Source organism: Temnothorax longispinosus, chromosome 8 (assembly GCF_030848805.1).
Source record: "Temnothorax longispinosus isolate EJ_2023e chromosome 8, Tlon_JGU_v1, whole genome shotgun sequence".
NCBI lineage: Eukaryota > Metazoa > Arthropoda > Insecta > Hymenoptera > Formicidae > Temnothorax > Temnothorax longispinosus.
Genome location: NC_092365.1, coordinates 14,315,571 through 14,334,671, shown reverse-complemented (window position 1 = coordinate 14,334,671; position 19,101 = coordinate 14,315,571). Strand labels below are relative to the sequence as shown.

At 42.5% G+C, this 19,101-nt stretch overlaps 4 protein-coding genes and 1 long non-coding RNA gene across 6 annotated transcripts; 4 read left to right on the top strand and 1 right to left on the bottom strand.

Moving 5' to 3' along the window:
* Positions 1–1,592: 1,592 nt before the first annotated feature.
* LOC139817612 (uncharacterized) lies at positions 1,593–4,346 on the bottom strand. Its single transcript, XR_011733280.1, has 3 exons — positions 3,609–4,346; positions 3,080–3,177; positions 1,593–2,513 (listed from the first exon to the last, which is right to left on the bottom strand). It is a non-coding gene; the product is annotated as an uncharacterized lncRNA (long non-coding RNA).
* A 1,064-nt stretch (positions 4,347–5,410) lies between these two features.
* Positions 5,411–7,565, top strand: LOC139817597 (splicing factor ESS-2 homolog). The gene is made up of 3 exons (XM_071785825.1): positions 5,411–5,676; positions 5,831–7,043; positions 7,178–7,565. The coding sequence occupies exons 1-3, from the start codon at positions 5,652–5,654 to the stop codon at positions 7,479–7,481; spliced, it is 1,542 nt and encodes a 513-aa protein (XP_071641926.1). The 5' UTR covers positions 5,411–5,651; the 3' UTR covers positions 7,482–7,565.
* Positions 7,566–7,715: 150 nt separating this feature from the next.
* LOC139817598 (splicing factor ESS-2 homolog) lies at positions 7,716–10,768 on the top strand. Its single transcript, XM_071785826.1, has 5 exons — positions 7,716–8,298; positions 8,374–8,482; positions 8,599–8,922; positions 9,017–9,711; positions 9,846–10,768. Exons 1-5 carry the CDS (start codon positions 8,216–8,218, stop codon positions 10,147–10,149), a joined length of 1,515 nt encoding a protein of 504 aa, XP_071641927.1. The 5' UTR covers positions 7,716–8,215; the 3' UTR covers positions 10,150–10,768.
* Positions 10,769–11,245: 477 nt separating this feature from the next.
* Positions 11,246–14,680, top strand: LOC139817594 (uncharacterized). The gene is made up of 5 exons (XM_071785819.1): positions 11,246–11,560; positions 11,864–12,245; positions 12,353–12,855; positions 13,253–13,634; positions 14,131–14,680. Exons 1-5 carry the CDS (start codon positions 11,455–11,457, stop codon positions 14,486–14,488), a joined length of 1,731 nt encoding a protein of 576 aa, XP_071641920.1. The 5' UTR covers positions 11,246–11,454; the 3' UTR covers positions 14,489–14,680.
* A 1,076-nt stretch (positions 14,681–15,756) lies between these two features.
* On the top strand, positions 15,757–18,301 carry LOC139817607 (uncharacterized). Of its 2 annotated transcripts, XM_071785842.1 has the most exons (4): positions 15,757–15,867; positions 16,830–17,247; positions 17,550–17,851; positions 18,068–18,301. In XM_071785842.1, exons 2-4 carry the CDS (start codon positions 17,092–17,094, stop codon positions 18,192–18,194), a joined length of 585 nt encoding a protein of 194 aa, XP_071641943.1. In that variant the 5' UTR covers positions 15,757–15,867; positions 16,830–17,091; the 3' UTR covers positions 18,195–18,301. The 2 variants fall into 2 exon arrangements, with proteins under 2 accessions (XP_071641943.1, XP_071641942.1); XM_071785841.1 differs by lacking the exon at positions 15,757–15,867 and having other exon boundaries at positions 16,275–17,247.
* Positions 18,302–19,101: the final 800 nt, after the last annotated feature.

Sequence of the window (19,101 nt, the reverse complement as noted above, 5' to 3'; positions counted from 1 at the left end):
AAGAGGAAGGAAGAAAGAGAGGGTGTGCAACCACATATCCAGGAACCCAGGAGGAAGGCGCTATAGACGGACCATGCTACGATTGCCACGGAACATGAATCCGTCATCACCACCTACCACGTACGATTCGTGCGTGCACGGTGGCAGAGCTTTTATAGTTTCCACATCGTCGACTCGACGCGACGCGACGCGACGCGGTGAAACGCTTTCTGAATTTTCGAAGAAGCTCTCGAGTTAGCGCAGTTAAGCTATATGCTATGTATATGTATATAATTAATAATACATAGAACACACGAAAAAAGCGACGAAAAAAACCAACTCCTAAACGTATCGCGAAGAAAACATTTTTTTTTCGTGAAAAGAATGTTTTTTAAACAAAATTTTCATATTTCCAGACCGAAATGATGCGACATACTTTTTATATCTTTTTTTTATACTAGTATTTTTATATCAACGTTATCGCGATGTTTCTTGAAGCTTAATTCGCCAATCCTTCTACGATTTCTTAATTTGGAAATTTCGTCGATTTCTTTCAAGAACCGGAAGGAGACTGCGACAATGAGCAAAATTAAGTGAGATTAGGCTCTAATTTTTTACTGTTATACACATACTCGTATATTATATTCATTTATATCGGTTCTCGGCTCGTTACCTCTGACACAAATACCGCTTGCGAATATAAATTGTTTCCGCAGCGACATATTTGTCTCGTTGAAGAAAAACCTTGAAGCAAAATTTAATATGATGAAATATATAATCGAAAGAGAGGAAGCCTACTTCATTTTGGTAAAAAACCGACGCGACGCGACGTTCTCGTGTCAGAATACATATTCGGTGAGTCTAAGTCACTCTAGTCGGTGCGATTAATCTTTTAAAATAAGAGTCGTCATTTCGCATCGCAAAATATAATTATTAATAATAACGAGAAGGTGCGCACTGCGCGGTTTCCATAATCGCGAACGGTCGACGGATGACATTAGTCGATTAGTATAGTGACATTACTGGCAAAGCCACTGGCGCGATGGCGTGCTTTGTCATAAAAACATGAATAACTATACCGGCGGCGGCGCGACGTGATCAACGACGTTTTCCACGAGTTCCACGACGCATATCATTATGTATTGAAATAAAATCATGACGTTACGCCATTACGATATCGCTGCATGCTGCATCGCGGTAATAAATAGCGCCCGGCGCTCGGCGCGTATCTCGATCTTACAATTAGGGAAATGTCAAGTACAATACAAGTACGGTAAAAAGGAAGAAGCAAGATCGAATCTCGCGCAAATAAATCAAGTTCGAACCAAGGTAGGAACACTATACTAGGAACTAGAAACGCGAAGAAAAGATATGTAACATTTTGTTGAAATCATTTGTGTTGAAAAGAGGGGGGGGGGGCATTTATATTTTTCATATAAATATAAACCAAAGTACTTGGTATTTCCTTATAGAAGCAGATGCACGAAAAAGGAAGAAGACGTGTCTATCGGCGAGAGAATGAAAATAAGGCTGTCCAAGCAAGCAGAGCTTGCGCGAAGACAGACGCGGACCGTGCCCGTGCCGTGGCGTGGGTGCCTACGACCTGGTCCTAAATAAAAGAGGGACAATCTCCTATGTTATTAGACATTAGACACACACGACAGTGAGCCGAAGTACACGTGAGTACGATACGTACATCGATAAAAATTCAAGTTTAATTGAGTTGCACGAGCAAGTGTAACTTGCTTAGAACCTACGCTCCTCGATTGACAGAAAAATGCGGTAAGTGGTAAGTGATAAGGATCGTTAAGGATCTCTCCCTGGAACATTCACCCGCGCGCGCACGATTTCTCTCGCGGACTTAAATAACTAAACTAGTAAACTACTAACTTAAAACACAAAGAGAACTACGAAGGGGAAAGTCAAAATACGGTGGCGCGCAAAGACGTGGTCGGCCGCGGCGGCGGAGATAAAGCGGCACAGGGCACAGGGCGGCATCGTATCGTATACGATGGCGCGCCGCGCGGACGGCGAAAGTGGAAGAGAGCGGTAGGAGAGAGAGAGGATAAAGAGGAGAGGAAACGAAAAGGTTGCAGACGTAAAGCGTAAACTGCGTAAACAGTCGAGGTGCGATTTGACGTGCACTCCGGCAGCTCCGTTCGGGTCGTTGGGACGTGGGCGAGGGGCGCGAGTCTTCCGCTTTAAGAATCTGCTCCGTGCTGTGCGCTGTGTCCGCCGTGGCCGTGGGGGAAGACGGCGATGGCTGGAATCTGTAAATCTGTCATTGCGCCCGTATTCGTGCGCGGGATATGAACTTCTTGATCGTCGCATCCGCACGCCGCTTCACGTCTCACGACTCATGACGCGTTTCCTCGGATCTGGCCGGTTCCGCCGCCGCGCCCGTCGCGGTCGGAGCGAGAGCAGTTTCCTTCAAATCTTTCGAAAGTAACACATGTTCGTAGTTCGTAGCTCGTAGCTAGTCCAAAGTGGTACTGATTGCGTTACCAGATTCTTCCTTTTTCGTGCATCTGCTTCTGTAAGAAAATACCAAGTACTTTGGCTTATATTTATATGAAAAATATAAATGCCCCCCCCCCTCCTTTCAACACAAATGATTTCAACAAAATGTTACATATCTTTTCTTCGCGTTCCTAGTTCCTAGTATAGTGTTCCTACCTTGGTTCGAACTTGATTTATTTGCGCGAGATTCGCTCTAATTTCTCCCTTTTTACCGTACTTGTATTGTACTTGACATTTCCCTAATTGTGTAAGATCGAGATACGCGCTGGGCGCTAATTATTACCGCGATGCAGCAATATCGTAATGGCGTAACGTCATGATTTTATTTCAATACATAATGATATGCGTCGTGGAAAACGTCGTTGATTACGTCGCGCCGGTATAGTTATTCATGTTTTTATGGCAAAGCACGCCATCGCGCCAGTAATGTCACTAATCGACTAATGTCAGTCATTCGTCGACCGTTCGCGATTATGGAAACCGCGCAATGCGCACCTTCTCGTTATTATTAATAATTATATTTCGCGATGCAAAATGACGACTCTTATTTTCAAAGATTAATCGCACCGACTAGACTCACCGAAGATGTATTCTGATCTGACACGAGAACGTCGGCTTCCGGCTCGAGTAGGCTTCCTCTCTCGCGTACATATTTCATCATATTAAATATGTCGCTTGCTGTAAAAAGTGTACTCTACACATATATGTCGAGAGAACGCTAATTTTCATTTTTTACTTGTTGGAAATAATTTTTCCTAATCTGTTGTATCAGTTGTATGTATAAATGTGATATGTCGCTGCGGAAACAATTTATAATCGCAAGCGGTATTTGTGTCAGAGGTGGATTCTATTGCGCTCCAACAGCAAACAAATCCGCGTGTTCCTACAAACAAATTTATACTCAACCATACTCAACGAGAGAAAATTATTTCGCCGCGATATCGAATACGTTATTACGTTAACCGCATTAACGTTAGCAAAGTTTGATATCGTTTTCGCGTCGAATTTGCGACATTAGCTGCACGTGCGCTACGACAGGACAGGTCACGTCACCCTTGTCTTATTTTCCACTTGCGCGTCAAATACGAATGTATGGCGTATGTACTTACGTCTTTGACGATTGTCGCGTGGGGCATTGTCTTATTGTGAGAAAGGAGGAAATGGGAAATGGGAACTAGTCAACTAGGTGACCAGTGACGCATGACGCGCGCAATTTGGCAGGAACTGGGAACTGTCGTGTAGAGTTTTCGGTCGCGCGAGTTAGTAATCGGCACGCATATCCTATCTCGCCGCTGGAATCCTCATATGTCTGTCAACGTGGCTCCCCAACACCGTCCAACACCTCGGGGCCTCGGCCTCGGATCGCTTTGCGAGCGAGCGAGCGCGTCGGCATGACGAGAGTGTCCCGTCCCACTGTCTCAGCTGGACCAAAATATCACCGGCGCGCGGCGCGGCGCGGCGACCGGCGAGTGGTGGCCAGGGATCCAGGTCCGTCTGTTCGATCGTCCCGAGTGTGCCGACACCCGGCCACCCGCTCTAATCTTTTTCTCAAGAAGAACCTTAGCGCGAGGCCGGCGCCGCGGCGAGGCCATTTTTGACCCTTTGACAAATCAAATCATTCGCATTCGATTATTCTCATATCTCAAGCTCATTTTAGAATGTGGCGATTGGCGATCCGTTACTCGGAACGTTATTGCGGATCGCCACACAAATATAACAATCAAATTACACGTAAATGTCCCGAATTCGCTACGTGCATTCGTCGCTCGAGACGCGAGTTCGGCGAGCGGCGAGTTGCCAATTAAGTATCTGAAATATAAGCTCTTTCTAACAACTCTCTAAAACGAACTTACGTCTGACGTTCATGTGGCACGACCAGACTGCAACTTTTCGCATCGGATTGCATCTTTGCATCTCCAAACAGTCCAAACTCCAAACCAAATTTGATTGTGAAACACATTTACACATTTCGAAAACTTAGCTGAGCCACTGCTTAGCTTTCCAGCTGACGATTTCTAATTCGCTTAATATGTAAATCGACTCGCTGGCGCGAGGCGGCGCACAGTGGTCAATTTTAGAAATTTTGTATTTTTTTTCTGACAAAATTACATGCAAGAGATCAAATCTAAACAAATCAGAACAATTTTTTTTTTTAAGTACTCGTTATTGATTCACTTTGACGGGTCACTGCCTAAATTTCGAAATCGGACGGCACGCGTTCATTAATTACATTTTTACGCTAATTAAGGATGCATTAATCGAAAACACGACTAAGTTTATTTCCTGCTATATACGAATATATACGAATCTTCTGTGTGAATTTCAAGTCCAACAAAAAAAAGCTAGCGGCCAGCAGGAAATAAACTTAGTCGGTTTTTTTTATTAATACATCCTTAATTAGCATAAAAATGTAATTAGTGAAAGCGTGCCGTCAAGTTTGTTCAAGATTATTAATCTGGGTATTCAGATGAATCTTCTCCGTGAATTTCAAGTCCCTAAAAAAATGCTAACGGCCAGCAGAAAATAAACTTAGTCATTTTTTCGATTAATGCATCCTTAATTAGCGTAAAAATGTAATTAATGAACGCGTGCCGTCCGATTTCGAAATTTAGGCAGTGACCCGTCAAAGTGCAATCAATAACGAGTATTTAAAAAAAAATTGTTCCGATTCATTTAGATTTGACCTCTCGTATGTAATTTTGTTAGAAAAAAAATACAAAATTTCTAAAATTGACCACTGTGCAGCGCTGCGCAGCACTGCGACTGCTGCGAGCTGCGAGACGCGTGACGCACGCGCGGCAGCAGGTATGGCAGGTATCGAATCATGTGTTCATGTGTCAGTAACGTTCTACGTGGTTCGTGGTTCTACCACCTACGCCACTGTCGCCACTCGATCAGGCAGAAGGTAAATAATCTCCAAGTGCAGGACGTGCAGGTACACTGGGTACACAGAAAATATCCCCGTAGGAAAAGAACGGAGACGTGATATATCATCATATGCCTGGCGCCTGGCCCCACCTGGCCCCGAGGTCGCGTTCAACGGATTTGCGACAAATGATCAAGTATTTCTTACCGTCGTTAAATGTTGACGAGTAAGCTTGGGCTGATATTGAGCGAGAATTCCGTTACATAACCTCACGCGGGAAGATTGTATGCAGCGCGACTTGATCGACATGAGTAAGTACCGATGTAAATATGTACCTCGTCCTATTATTATATATTTACAAAATAGAAAATTGTCAAAGCAGACAACTGCTTAACAAATTTTTCCACTCGTTTATCCAGATCCTTGTGTCATTCTCATTCGTGTGTCAATTTTACGCCTTCACAGATTCCATTACGGACAGTCCAGGCTCTAAAGCTCTCGAAGCCGCTAAAAATATCAAGGATCTGGCTGTATTCAAGAAGCCTGTCGGATCTGTTAAGAGGAGCAGGAGTACCCGACCAAAGATCTTAGACGAGGACACATATATTGAAAAAATGAGCGAAATTATACAAAAGGACTTCTTTCCACACCTGGAAAAGCTACAAGCGCAAAATCAGTATCTAGACGCTTTAGAGCAAAACGATATGAAGAGAATGCGAGAGCTGTACGCAAAGTATAGCTCCGGCCGACCCGTCACTGAAAGGCCGGTCAGTCCGGCGACTTTCGAAACCCCGTTGTGCAAAACTGAGTCTGACGACGCGCCCGCGTCCGCGCCCACGCCGCACCCCTCTGAAGCATCGTCTCGAGAAACCGTCGTCGAGTCTGTAAAGAGGAATGATAAAACCGGAATCGAAAGTAAAACAGGCCTGGACGATTATTTGAGCACTCACACAAGCGAGGACAACGCTAGTTTCGAAGAGATGATGGTCGAGGCTGAAAATAAACGTAAGCTCAAGTTCGCCTGGCTTTACGAGGCGGAGGACAAGTCGAAGGCGTGGCTCGCTATCGGCGGACCCACCGCCGACCACCATCATCCAAGTGACGACGTTCCGGGCCCAGCTGTCCAAGACTCGAATCGCAGACCCAAACAAGTGGACAGTTGGGCTTACAAGAATAAAAATTACATTATGTACATTCCTGATGGGGTGGAACTTACAGCGGAAGAGAAGATAGAATTGGCTAAGAAGAAACAAACTATAATGCACGAGAATACGAGATTGCGAGCGAACCCGTTTAACGAGCGACAAAACAAAGAGACGATCGACGAGCTGGCCAAGTCGCAGTCCAGAGCTAACGACGGCAAGATTGGCGTAGATGGCAAAGAGGTTGTCAGAAACGCCACGCCACGAGTGAATGGTTTTAGTTTTGTGGCGACGCCAAGTCCGAGACCGGGAGAGTGCGAGAGCCCGTTGATGACGTGGGGTCAGATCGAGGGGACACCCTTCCGATTGGACGGTGGGGACACCCCGTTATTGAGGACGAGTCAGGGACCTTCTTTCAGAATAGCAGAACCACCGAAAAGAGAGCAGCTGGCGTTGCAATTGGCTGAGAAGGCTGGTGAGAGACACAGAGATCGAAAGAACAAAGCCTTAGAAGCAGCCAGAAAGTCATTAGCCACGTAAGCGATTAGCGATATTTCATATGATATACCATACCGACATATATTAGGAAATAGGAATAGCTTGGAAATAAATGTTGAATAAATTTTATGTGCGATGCATCAAAGTTGACGAGCAACTATATTCTTTCCAGCCCGTCACCGAGATCAACCATAGACCGTCTGAGCACTATGTCTCCCGCGGCAAGAAGATTAGCGACTCAGAAACTCCGGATATCGAGTACGCCGTCCCCTCGGCGAACGCCATCGTCCAGGACTGCGTCCGTAGGCATCAAGACACCTAACGCGGCGCCACGCGCGATCGACCCGGACGATAAGAAAGCTACTTGTCAAAAGTCGGAAACTAATGCCACGCGGATACAAGGGCCCGTACTCACCGATAACTTACTCAATCTACCTCTGCAACGACAACGAGCATCAGATTTCTTTAACAAATGAGAACTTTTGTATCCTTTTGTAAAATGTACATATGTATATAATAGAAAGTGATAATAGAGACATATTCCAAGTTCGAACGACATACATCATATCGATATATCGACATGTATCAAACTTGTCTGTCTATATTAATATTAAGGAGGATTAAGCAATCCGTATATATGTCGATTCGGGTTCGGGCGAAAGACCGTCTCGGCTATAGCTTGTAGCTTGTACTTAACCTGTAGCTTGTAGCCTGCAGCCGCGGTCGCGACGACGTTTCTTTCCTGTCGAGTCACGGCTTAAAGTCACGCAACGCAACTGATCAAAGTCGAGTGCGATCGTCTTGCGCGCGTCGTGCATTCACTCGCCGTGAGCCACTTTGCTTGCATTCGAGCTCTTTTCGACATATAACCTCAAAAGCCTTCATGAATGTTGATAGTTTTCGCAGCCTTCGCGGCCTCCTTTTCTTCCTCTTCTCCTCCTCCCTCTCATCCTCGACATTCTCATCTTTATTCTCATCCTTGCCTTCGCCGACGGCCTTCTCCCTCTCGTGGTCAGTCGTTCCCGTCGTTCCGCGAGAACGTTGCCGACGAACGTAAGAGCATCGCCGTCTACGGGCCTACGAATCTTTTCGATGTCGAGCGGTCATCGGTCAAGTAGTCAAAATTCCGGTCCCTACTAGGAAACGAGAGGGCCTCCAACAAACCGGTGACAGAAATCCATCAGCTCGTGGCCAAAAACCGTCAGGCAAAATGAATAGCAAGAGGAAGAACCGTACGAATAATAACAGGTACTGCCAATCACTTGGCTTTCCTCGTCAAGATCATAATAGCAGGTATGATATCCAACACATAGCGATACGTATATATCGACCATTAAAAGTAACTCCTTGATCCGTGCCTTCTTCCAGATCTCCGCGGGCGCGCGGGCCGCAAGAGAGATGCGTCGCAGCCGAGGGGGTTTATAACAATGCTCATTTTATGCATGCGGTCACTAACCACGTTGGCAACATAGTGCAGGTAGGATGCGACCGGCCAGATATAAGCTAACGTCTCTGTAAGGTTCCTTTCAAGGCCGCACACACACACACACACACACACAGACTTTGACTCCTCTTTTTCTTATCTATCTGCAGATTCAAACTCAAAATGGCTCGGTGTTCGAGGGCGTGTTTAGGACGTTCTCGAGTCAATTCGACGTAGTGCTGGAGATGGCTCATCGTGTCCAGAGCTCGGGAAAGATTAGCATAGATAGCGTAGTAGAGAAATTAATTTTTAACCCGAAAGACGTTGTCACTATATCTGCCAAGGATGTCGATTTAGATTATGCTATAAGAGATACTTTCCAAACGGATACCGCCATTAGTAAGTTTAATGGTTTGATCGGCAAGAAGGAACTCGAGCCCTGGGATCCGCCGACTACTATGAATGGAGCCGATTTAGAATTGGACCTTACCGTCGTAAGCGCACGCATTTATCACGAAAGATGATCCTATTCGTTTAGAAGGGTATGTTATTGTATTGTATTGTTCTATAAAATTGTCTCAATTTCAGAAAGGTTGGGACGTGAACGAAATGTTTCGTAAAAATGAACAAGAATACGGAGTTCAAACTACGTTTGAGCCTTCCTTGGTCGGTTACACTGTACAACTACAACGTAATCGTCCAAGTGACGTTCCGGGCCCAGCTGTCCAAGACTCGAATCCCAGACCTAAACAAGTGGACAGTTGGGCTTACAAGAATAAAAATTACATTACGTACATTCCTGATGGGGTGGAACTTACGGCGGAAGAGAAGATAGAATTGGCCAAGAAGAAACAAACTATAATGCACGAGAATACGAGATTGCGAGCGAACCCGTTTAACGAGCGACAAAACAAAGAGACGATCGACGAGCTGGCCAAGTCGCAGTCCAGAGCTGATGAAGACGGCAAGATTGGCGTAGATGGCAAAGAGGTTGTCAGAAACGCCACGCCACGAGTGAATGGTTTTAGTTTTGTGGCGACGCCAAGTCCGAGACCGGGAGAGTGCGAGAGCCCGTTGATTACGAGGAGTCAGATCGAGGGGACACCCTTCGGATTGGACGGTGGGGACACCCCGTTATTGAGGACGAGTCAGGAACCTTCTTTCAGAATAGCGGAACCGCCGAAAAGAGAGCAGCTGGCGTTGCACGTGGCTGAGAAGGCTGGTGAGAGACACAGAGATCGAAAGAACAAAGCCTTGGAAGCAGCCAGAAAATCATTAGCCACGTAAGCGATTAGCGATATTTCATATGATATTCCATACCTACATATATTAGGAAATAGGAATATCTTGGAAATAAATGTTGCATAAATTTTATGTGCGATGCATCAAAGTTGACGAGCAACTATATTCTTTCCAGCTCGTCACCGAGATCAACCATAGACCGTCTGAGCACTATGTCTCCCGCGGCAAGAAAATTAGCGACTCAGAAACTCCGGATATCGAGTACGCCGTCCCCTCGGCGAACGCCATCGTCCAGGACTCCGTCCATGGGCATCAAGACACCTAACGCGGCGCCACGCGCGATCGACCCGGACGATAAGGAAGCTACTTGTCAAAAGTCGGAAACTAATGCCACGCGGATACAAGGGCCCGTACTCACCGATAACTTACTCAATCTATTTCCGCAACGACAACGAGCATCAGATTTCTTTGACAAATGAGAATTTTGTGTCCTTGTATCCTTTTGTAAAATGTACATATGTATATAATAGAAAGGTCACGTAATAATAGAGACACGTTCCAAGTTCGGACGATATACATCATATCGATATATAACGACACGTATCGAACTTGTCTGTCTATATTAATATTAAGGAGGATTAAGCAATCCGTATATGTATATATTTATTGTAAATGATGTAAATGATTAATTATAGAGTTTTTAATGTAATATAATACGATTATTTAACGAGGCTCCTTTAAGTCTTATCGAGTCTTATCGAATAAACGTTGCTATTCCTGTTACGAGTTATACGGACAATTGTGTTATGTTTTCAATTACTTTTTACCACATTTGATTTCAAGACTTCCTATCTGATTTCCTATATTTTTGTACAAATTATTAATTGTATCTTGTGTTTTTCTTTAAATAGATTAGTCGAAGGGAAATGCAAAATGTTCGGTTTCGATAGGCTCTCTCTCTCTTGAAGTCTAACGACATGGATTCACAACTATGGATTAATTTTCAAAATATCTTGTATCAGATGTGTGGAAAATGAAATATGTATTTTATGATACTGCACCTAGTTTTACAAAATACAGTAGATTTCTTTCTCTTCAGATTTTTTTCTCGTGAAATTACCCCACCATGTTCTCCCGATATTATTTTCCTTATGTAAGTTTTCTCTCACTTGTGAACTCGCGATAGGTGTTTGTCCACTCAAAAATGTACATAGTAAAAACTACGAGAAAAGGAGGAGCGCTTGCCCGCGCGAATCGCGATCGATGACCTTGATCTTCCTCTTTTGTCATTTATGGGCGGAAACCCATATTCCGTCCTCGCTCTTATCCTGGTGGCTCTCCGTTTCGTTTATCATTAATAAAAAATACGGAAATAAAATTATGTCAATCGGACGCTTCCTCTACAACAGAGCAGATGATTACAATGTCTCTCTCTTTCTCTCTCTCCCTCCTTTTCCCTCCCTCTCCTCTCTCTCTCTCTCTCTCTCTCTCTCTCTCTCTCTCTCTCTCTCTCTTTCTCTCCGAGTGAAACTATAAAACGCGGTTTTTTACGCAGTTTATTGGAACAGGCGAATTCAGGAAGTGACAATAAAGTCATAATAAATTTCCCGTATAAACGCAGCAACAGGAAGTATTCGGGCATATCCAAGTCGCTCAAACAGTCATTGTTGATTGATTACAAAATCGCCACGCTCGCCAAAGAGCCTGGCGACTTGTCATATAAATGTAACGTCAGGAAGAAGAAGAGGAGAATAAGGAGAGAGAGTATTATCGTTGAGACAGATATGAGGTCCTCTTTGATCGTAGGAGTCGCCTTGCTCCTGACGCTAGCGACTCCGTCCATCGTCCAGGCTCGCAAATCAGGAGAAACATGTGGAAATTTAGGCCCAGGTACGTGTGGACTGTATTCCGCAAATCGCACAAAAATCGACATCACCTTCCATTTCAATCTTTTTATTTCGCTATTTCGCGCGACGCAATATCTCAAGTGCTTGGAATGTCTTTTCGAGACAGCTGTCTAGCTGGAGCGGCAAAGACTTTTGTATACAATTACTTTTGTAATTTACTCTCATTATCGAATCATTAATGTCCTTATACTTAAATGTAAACCCGGCATCGATACGGGATTGACGGGATCGGTACGGAAAGAGATTCGATTATGTCATTAATCGTATGTTGAATTTTTCCAACTAGGCATCAACGCGTGCAAATGCGGGGAGATAGTGGTGAAAGCGGCCAAGGTTCAAAAGCCGCTGTTGTACGCGTCGCCGGAAGCGATCAACGAAGCTGCAGTGGCACGCGAAGCGGTTGGAAGACTGTCCGTGGAGTCTTTTCCAAAATATAAGTCATACGCCAGCGGAGGAACGTTCAGCGGTAGCAGCAGCGGCAGCAGCTTTAGTTCTTCAAGCTCCTCGTCTTCCGTCGGAGTTCTTGGGGGACTGATCGGCGGAAGCAAAGCTTATTCACTCTTCAGCCCTGACAAAGTTACCTCTAGTTGTGGATGCGGAAAGACTTCCGAATCTCTGCAAATCCGCGATATCCTGTCCTCGAATGTCGAAGGAAAAGTCGTGCCCAGGTATCTCATCATCTCATGTCGATTATTTTACATCAGATATTACAAACGTTATATATATCTTCACCGTTATAATCAATTTAATCAAATGTGATTCGTTGATTCGACAGTTTTCCACCGATTGGCGATCTGTGTTACCCGGGGAGTAGTCCACGTAGCGATAAATTCCAGGTGACCACCAAAGTGACCCCGGCATATCCTGGCAAAATCAAATGCGTCCCCCCAATCCCTTACGAGGTTTGCGTTCAAATACTCAATGGACAGATCGACGAGGCTGGATTGAGAAAACTCGGCTTGGCGACCGGTGGAAACTTGGGCAAATACATCTCTAACGACGTAAGCGGGGCGGCTACGCAGGGCGGATTTTACGGGAGTCTCGGAGGATACGGAGGGTACGCGGGCGTGGGTTCCAGCGCAAGCTCGACCGCAGGCTCATCCGCGTACGGTGGATTCGGTGGCTACGGTGGCTACGGTGGCTACGGATCGTACACGGGTGGTGCCGGCACGATCGGACAATCGAGCTCCAGAACGAGCGTCGTAACGTCGAGCAACGGAGGGTCGGCCGCGAGCTATAGATCTAGCTGCGAGTCTAACGATTTTGACGATGAATCAGGTACGTATCAGTACTTCCCTAATTTCTCCCTTCCTTAATTTCGCATATCTACTCTACGATTAGTACGGTAGTGGCCCGGTAGTTAGGTGGTAGAGGCCAGGCCTCTTCTGCCTTTTCTTTAATTTTCCCGTCTACTAAGCTAACAATAAGACGAGTTGTGCTCGCGCGAGACACGCGCGAATTAATATTATAATAGTTAATTATATATTAACATAACGATTAAACTCCGATTATGCTCCAAACTCTACGAAACAAATTATGATTCGCCCTTACAATTAGTCGTCACTCTCGAGCTCTTAACCGCTCTCTATCGCTTTAATTCAAATATATCCTATAAACGACAATACTACAATAATTCAGTCAGTTAAATTTGATAAGATCGAGATAAACGTTTCAGAGTTCTCCGAGGACTATTCGTACCCCCGGCTGCCAGCGGATCCGGTCTCGGTCACCTTGGCGTACAAAAATCTCTTTCCGCATACCGTATACTACAACAACAGAAGGACATTCGTGCCGGAAGACAAGCTGGCGTTTGGCCACCGAACTGTGCCGACCGAATCAACGCCCGGCAAGAAGGTCGCGGACGTTCCCGAGGAGAAGCTTCAGACTCTCGACAAACCCGTCGTCGAATTGAAGCCAGTGTCCCCGGTTCCCGTCACCGTTGGCGTTTACGACGAGCACGAGGAAGCAAAGTTGGCGGAGCTCGAGGCCATCGAGCGCGAAAGGATAAATCAGGAGCAGATCGTCCAGCGGCAGCAAGAGAACTTGATTACGTACGGGTAAGGGTTGAAAAAGGGAGCGGGACATCTCTTCCGCGGCATCTTATTAGATTAAATAATGCTATGCTCAGAAGGTGTAACATTACCTTACCATTTACCTTAGCATTTTTTCTCGCAACACGGAAATGCCTGTCTCTTCACTTGGAATTTCCAGATCTGAGATCGATACGACATTTCGACATTTTCACCCAATTGGTCATTTCGCGCGTGAGCATAGTTTCCGAAACTATTGTACCGTTCGATTTCGAAAAAATCAAATTTAGATCCGCAATCTCGCTGCTAAACTCGAATCTCCTATCACAATGTTCGTTGTTTAAACAAGTTGTGAATTAGAGCGCAACGATACGCAAGCGTAATATCCAAGAACGAAAACATGCATTATCCGTAGTGTGCGCGAGTGTTGCTTAGAGAGTTGCTTTTAAGTATATTATATATATTATATATCGAGCAAATACTTGCGGAATATCTATGTATTTTGGCGAACAATCGATTTTAGAGATCTAGGATACGCGCCAATCAACCGAGTGCCGACGGGGAGGTCCTTCGCGGCGGGCCCTACAAGCGTGTTCAATGCGGAAAACGATGTCGAAGCGGATTGCGGTCCGGTAGGACCACCAGACCCCGATTACGTTCCTGGCAGTATCGTGATCGACCGAGAACTCGTGGAGAACGAAGGTGAGGTCGAGGCTGACGTCCCGAGAAACAGCCAAGGTTCAGAGGTGTACGTTCGTCACTACGCAGGCGACGAAACTAGCGACGAGGAGGACGACAGCGACGATTCCACGTCCGGCATATTCGCTAGGTTGAGAAGCGTCGCCCGAAAATACGGTCCCCGATGTGGAGCTCCCTTGTGATCTTTCGAGAAATGTGAAACGCGTGGCGAAAGGACTCCCCTCATTGACGATTCGTGACTATCGAGATGAATCTCGATTCTTCTGAGAAACGCGAAGACCTGGACACCCTCGAATATTACCCTAGTCTCAGTTCTGTGTCTTTGTGATGTTATTATTCTTAAGATAATATATAGCAGTTGTGCGAGAGTTAAATCGTTGATTTCATTACACGATTCCCAATTATCCTTATTTTTTCTTTCACACAGAATTATATATATATATATATATATATACATATATATATGTATAATATGGAGATGTACACATATGTCGTTACCTGCTGTATACGTATACGGTCCAACGAGCCATGTGCGTGTGTGTGTGTCCAAATAAACAGCGAGAATGAGAAAAGATACAACTTGAAATTCAAACCGGAAATTGCGATTTGTATATGTGTATATACAATTTAATGTAACGCATTTTAATTGCAAACAATAATTACACAGATATAAGACATAATTTGAGATATAATTGTAAAAATTAAATTCCTTTATTTTTATTCTATCCGAAATTTTGGCAAATTTTGTTAAATTTGATTGAAAATTAGAGAAATCGTTGTGATAAATCATTATAGCAAACTTTAAATACGTCTAATAAAGTTCTCCTATCTAACTTGAAAAACTTGACGGAAAGACTTCGAGTTTCGACCGATTTAATTGTCAAACAAAATTTCTAAACTATTTCTACTTTATACTTCTATAAATTATATTTCTACTTTATTACTTACTTCTTTTAGCACTATTTTAGAATATATCAAATATTACTACACACAACTGAACAAAGTTCTTATTTTGTAGAAATAATCTTATTTATAACAACAAAAAAAGATTTATGATAATGATTGTACAGCATTAAAAATTTTTATGATAATAAAAGGTTCGTCCAAGCAACTTGTTAAAGTTCTAACGGCTTTCCGTCTATAGTGTCTACGAAGCGCGGAAAAGATTTATAATCTCCCTTCAACTTCCTTGGCGAAAACACGACCGTCAGCACGTCATAAAATGTTTCAGACGGGAAAAGGGAAGCACCACATGGTGATGCACGATGATCGCCACGAAGGAAACATAATGTATCTCCGAGAGAGCGAGAGACCGGCGCGGCGCACCGCGCAGCGGGCCTCTCGCGTGCGCCGTGCGCCGTACGGTAGCTATTTAAAGATGCTCTACGAGTTGAGTTCAAGCGCTTCTCTTCCCTTCTTTTCTCTTCTTTCTTCGCGAGCGCGTGCAAAATTTACGATCCATACGCATCGGACTGATTTATTTCATTTACATACGTGGCATAAATTACAAGTGGCGAGGCGAACGAAACGACTGCGAGCGAATAAGATATTCATTTATGATGTATGTAAGTGACAGGATGCATGATATATCGTTTAAATACATACTCGTATAAATTCTATGTCGATATATCTAATAAATTATACGTTATACTGGTTATACAAATATCCTTGTCGTGATCAGCTTGAATATCTCTCTTACTTTCCGTGACGTAAAAATATAATATATTTGAGAGAGAGAGAGAGAGAGAGAGAGAGAGAGAGAGAGAGAGAGAGAGAGAGGGAGGGAGAGAGAGAGAGAGAGAGAGAGAGAGAGAGAGAGAGAGAGAGAGAGAGAGAGAGAGAGAGAGAGAGAGAGAGAGAGAAAAGGAGCTTGCTTTTTTCCCAAGAAGGCATATATTCTCATAGAATTAAGAAGAGATATATATCCTTCATTGGAAATGTCAATACTTTCTAAGTCGACAATGATCTTTTCAGCATAAATCAGTTCTTCTTATAAGAGTATTAAGTTAAGACTATCCAAGAGTGAATAATATATGAAAGATTGCAATTTTGTTTTTTATTTTAACATATACTTTGACATAAATAATCTCTGACAACGTATTGATTGAGTTTTATAAGTTTTATAAGAAACAAAAATCGACTTGTGTAACGACTCGACAAGTGCTTTTTTTGTTGCAATTATATATGTAATTCTTTTAAACTAGTCTATTCTCTTCCTCCGGCCGTTTCTGTTTAAAGTGTTTGGGAAACAATTTAATATTAATGAGAAAATTACATGAATCTGAAGATTCATTACATGGAATGGATCTATAATAAAATAATATATATATAAGTATATATTGAACGTAGTTTATATATTATGTATATCTAATTGTAAATTTTCATATAATATATATTCATATGTTATATGATTAGTAATAAATAATTAGCATAGCGTGGCGTAATCAATGTAATCTTCTTTCATTCGTGACGATATAATCTTGCCTAGTAAACAAGATGATTTTTGTGATCTGCGTGACACAGGAAACGAGGAATCCCGCGTGGACACGCACCAAGTCAAGTATACGTGCCTACTCCACCTTTCGATCCAACTTGTCGGTCTCGCGGGACACGTAATAACGTGAGGTTATTATTTTTTGTTATTGTTACAATAAGTTTATCTGTGGTTACACCTAAACAGGAAATATTTCGTGGACTTGTCTTGAACGGAACCACTTCTATATCAGGAGCACGCGGTGTGTGCCGAGCACACACATCAGTTTAGGTTTCGTAAATCCTCGCGACGATGGCGGCGATACTTAAATTACAATCTTTTATCATTATCATCGTCTGTTTTCAGTCCAGGTCTTCTTATGGCTTTAAACTGCCATATGATGGAGCTAAAATAGTTACGTACGGCGAACCGTGTCAGCCACCGTGTTATCTGCCTGTTACAATCGAGGTATACACATAAGATACAATAATACATCTTATCCTTATCGCATTGTAGAGCAATTGACTCTTAAAGACAAATCGACGCGAATTATATTATTCAATTATCCAATTTGTTAAATATAATCAAGAATTACATATTTTAATTTTTGTCACGTACAACATTTCAAAGAACGTGCTGCAGCCCTTCCAAAATAACATACATCTATTCTACTATTTTATTTTGTTCATCGTACATATATTGTATAATATTGCCATTCCCAGTGAATCGTTGTTCAGCGAATAAGTATAATACCGCAAAATAATTTATAGGAACCTGCAAAGCCTGATGTGACAGAATCGGTTTTATCCGAATCCTACACCTATCAACCGTTGAAATTAAATTATCGAATGATCTCCACTGAACCGATCCAAAATTATCAACCGCAAGCGGAATATCCAATTGTCGTACAAGTACCTCAGGTTCCTCAACCCTTGGTTGAGGAAGTAATCACGCCGGATCCTCTTCGAGGAAAATCCTACACGTACAACATCCAGACTCTACCACCTCCGTCCGTGCCGACCTCGAGGAGATATGATTTTGATTTTCAAGTACCACCTTCTTCACCAACTTCGTAAGCATCCTAAGATTTCTCTTTTACTTTTATGTTAAATTTAAAAGAACAAATTCCGTTTACACAGTCGAATTAATTTGTTATGTTATTTGTGAATTTATTTGCTAATCTGTTGCATCACTTTACTAATAAATCCTTTCCAAATAACAAGCGGATTATGTTTACTGGAGAAAAATGCCTTTTCGTCAAGTAATAATATTTATTTCTGTATTTCAGAACGGTGCCAAACGATACACCACAATCCGTTAAACTTTTGACTGGCCTTACTAGCAAAATTGACAGGGTTTTAATTCCTGCTTGCCAAGTGCCATCTTCTAGCTGCTGTAAGACTGATACGGCATGAAATTATTTATAGTTATTCTGATAACGCGGTATCTCTCATCGAACTTGAGAAATACATAGTGTATTCGACGAACAAATAAAAAAATAAATAAAGAGATTTAAAAAAGATGATTTTGATCTTTAATAACCTTTTATCCCTATATTTTATTATATCTTATTCTCATGTCTTCACATATTGGATCTATTACATCCTCCCCCTTGCTATCTATACTAGCTTAAAATTTTCAAATCCTTCTTTGATAAATCACAATAAACAGTCTTCTTTTTAAATTCGTTTTATTTGACACTGTACACTTATTTGCACTAAAATTATAGCTAGACGCTTTGTATTTTTTTTTTATTTTTTTTAAATATAAATTTAACCTGATTTACGTACTTGTGTTACATAATAAAAATGTAATAGAAGAACCAGATCAAAATAATGTACGAAATATTGTAATAAATTTACATTACAAGCACAATACGATTTGATTCTTAGTTATGAACAGAAGATATTATTATGAAAAAAATTAAAATTCGTTAAATGCATGCATTTTTTAATTTTACTTTATTTACTAAATTTTACTAAATTTAATTATTTTGTAATGTTTGCAATATACATAATTACTTAATATGTCATTGTGTGTGATTGTTTTATTAAACAAAATTTATTCCATAAAATAATGCAAACAATAATAATATTTAAATTAGATAAGATATTTGTAAAAGTGTGAGTAAATAATTTTTATATTTGCATGCGCGCGCGCGTGTGTGTGCGCGCGCGCGCACACACACACACACACACACACACACACACACACACACACACACACACACACACACACACACACACACACAATTTCTTATTTTTGCGAGTTATATAACTCGCAAAAATTATCAATCATTGGCCGATTTGATGTGTGGAAAAT

Excerpts from the sequence above, each read along its gene's own strand:
- LOC139817597 (XM_071785825.1), top strand. The coding sequence starts at position 5,652 with ATGCAGCGCGACTTGATCGACATGA. Across the intron at positions 5,677-5,830 it reads GCGCGACTTGATCGACATGA|ATTCCATTACGGACAGTCCA; the intron begins GTAAGTACCGAT and ends ACGCCTTCACAG. Across the intron at positions 7,044-7,177 it reads GCCAGAAAGTCATTAGCCAC|CCCGTCACCGAGATCAACCA; the intron begins GTAAGCGATTAG and ends TATTCTTTCCAG.
- LOC139817598 (XM_071785826.1), top strand. The coding sequence starts at position 8,216 with ATGAATAGCAAGAGGAAGAACCGTACGAATAATAACAGGTACTGCCAA. Across the intron at positions 8,299-8,373 it reads CGTCAAGATCATAATAGCAG|ATCTCCGCGGGCGCGCGGGC; the intron begins GTATGATATCCA and ends GCCTTCTTCCAG. Across the intron at positions 8,923-9,016 it reads TAGAATTGGACCTTACCGTC|AAAGGTTGGGACGTGAACGA; the intron begins GTAAGCGCACGC and ends TCTCAATTTCAG.
- LOC139817594 (XM_071785819.1), top strand. The coding sequence starts at position 11,455 with ATGAGGTCCTCTTTGATCGTAGGAGTCGCCTTGCTCCTGACGCTAGCG. Across the intron at positions 12,246-12,352 it reads GAAGGAAAAGTCGTGCCCAG|TTTTCCACCGATTGGCGATC; the intron begins GTATCTCATCAT and ends TTGATTCGACAG. Across the intron at positions 12,856-13,252 it reads CGATTTTGACGATGAATCAG|AGTTCTCCGAGGACTATTCG; the intron begins GTACGTATCAGT and ends TAAACGTTTCAG.
- LOC139817607 (XM_071785842.1), top strand. The coding sequence starts at position 17,092 with ATGGCGGCGATACTTAAATTACAATCTTTTATCATTATCATCGTCTGT. Across the intron at positions 17,248-17,549 it reads ATCTGCCTGTTACAATCGAG|GAACCTGCAAAGCCTGATGT; the intron begins GTATACACATAA and ends AATAATTTATAG. Across the intron at positions 17,852-18,067 it reads CCACCTTCTTCACCAACTTC|AACGGTGCCAAACGATACAC; the intron begins GTAAGCATCCTA and ends TCTGTATTTCAG.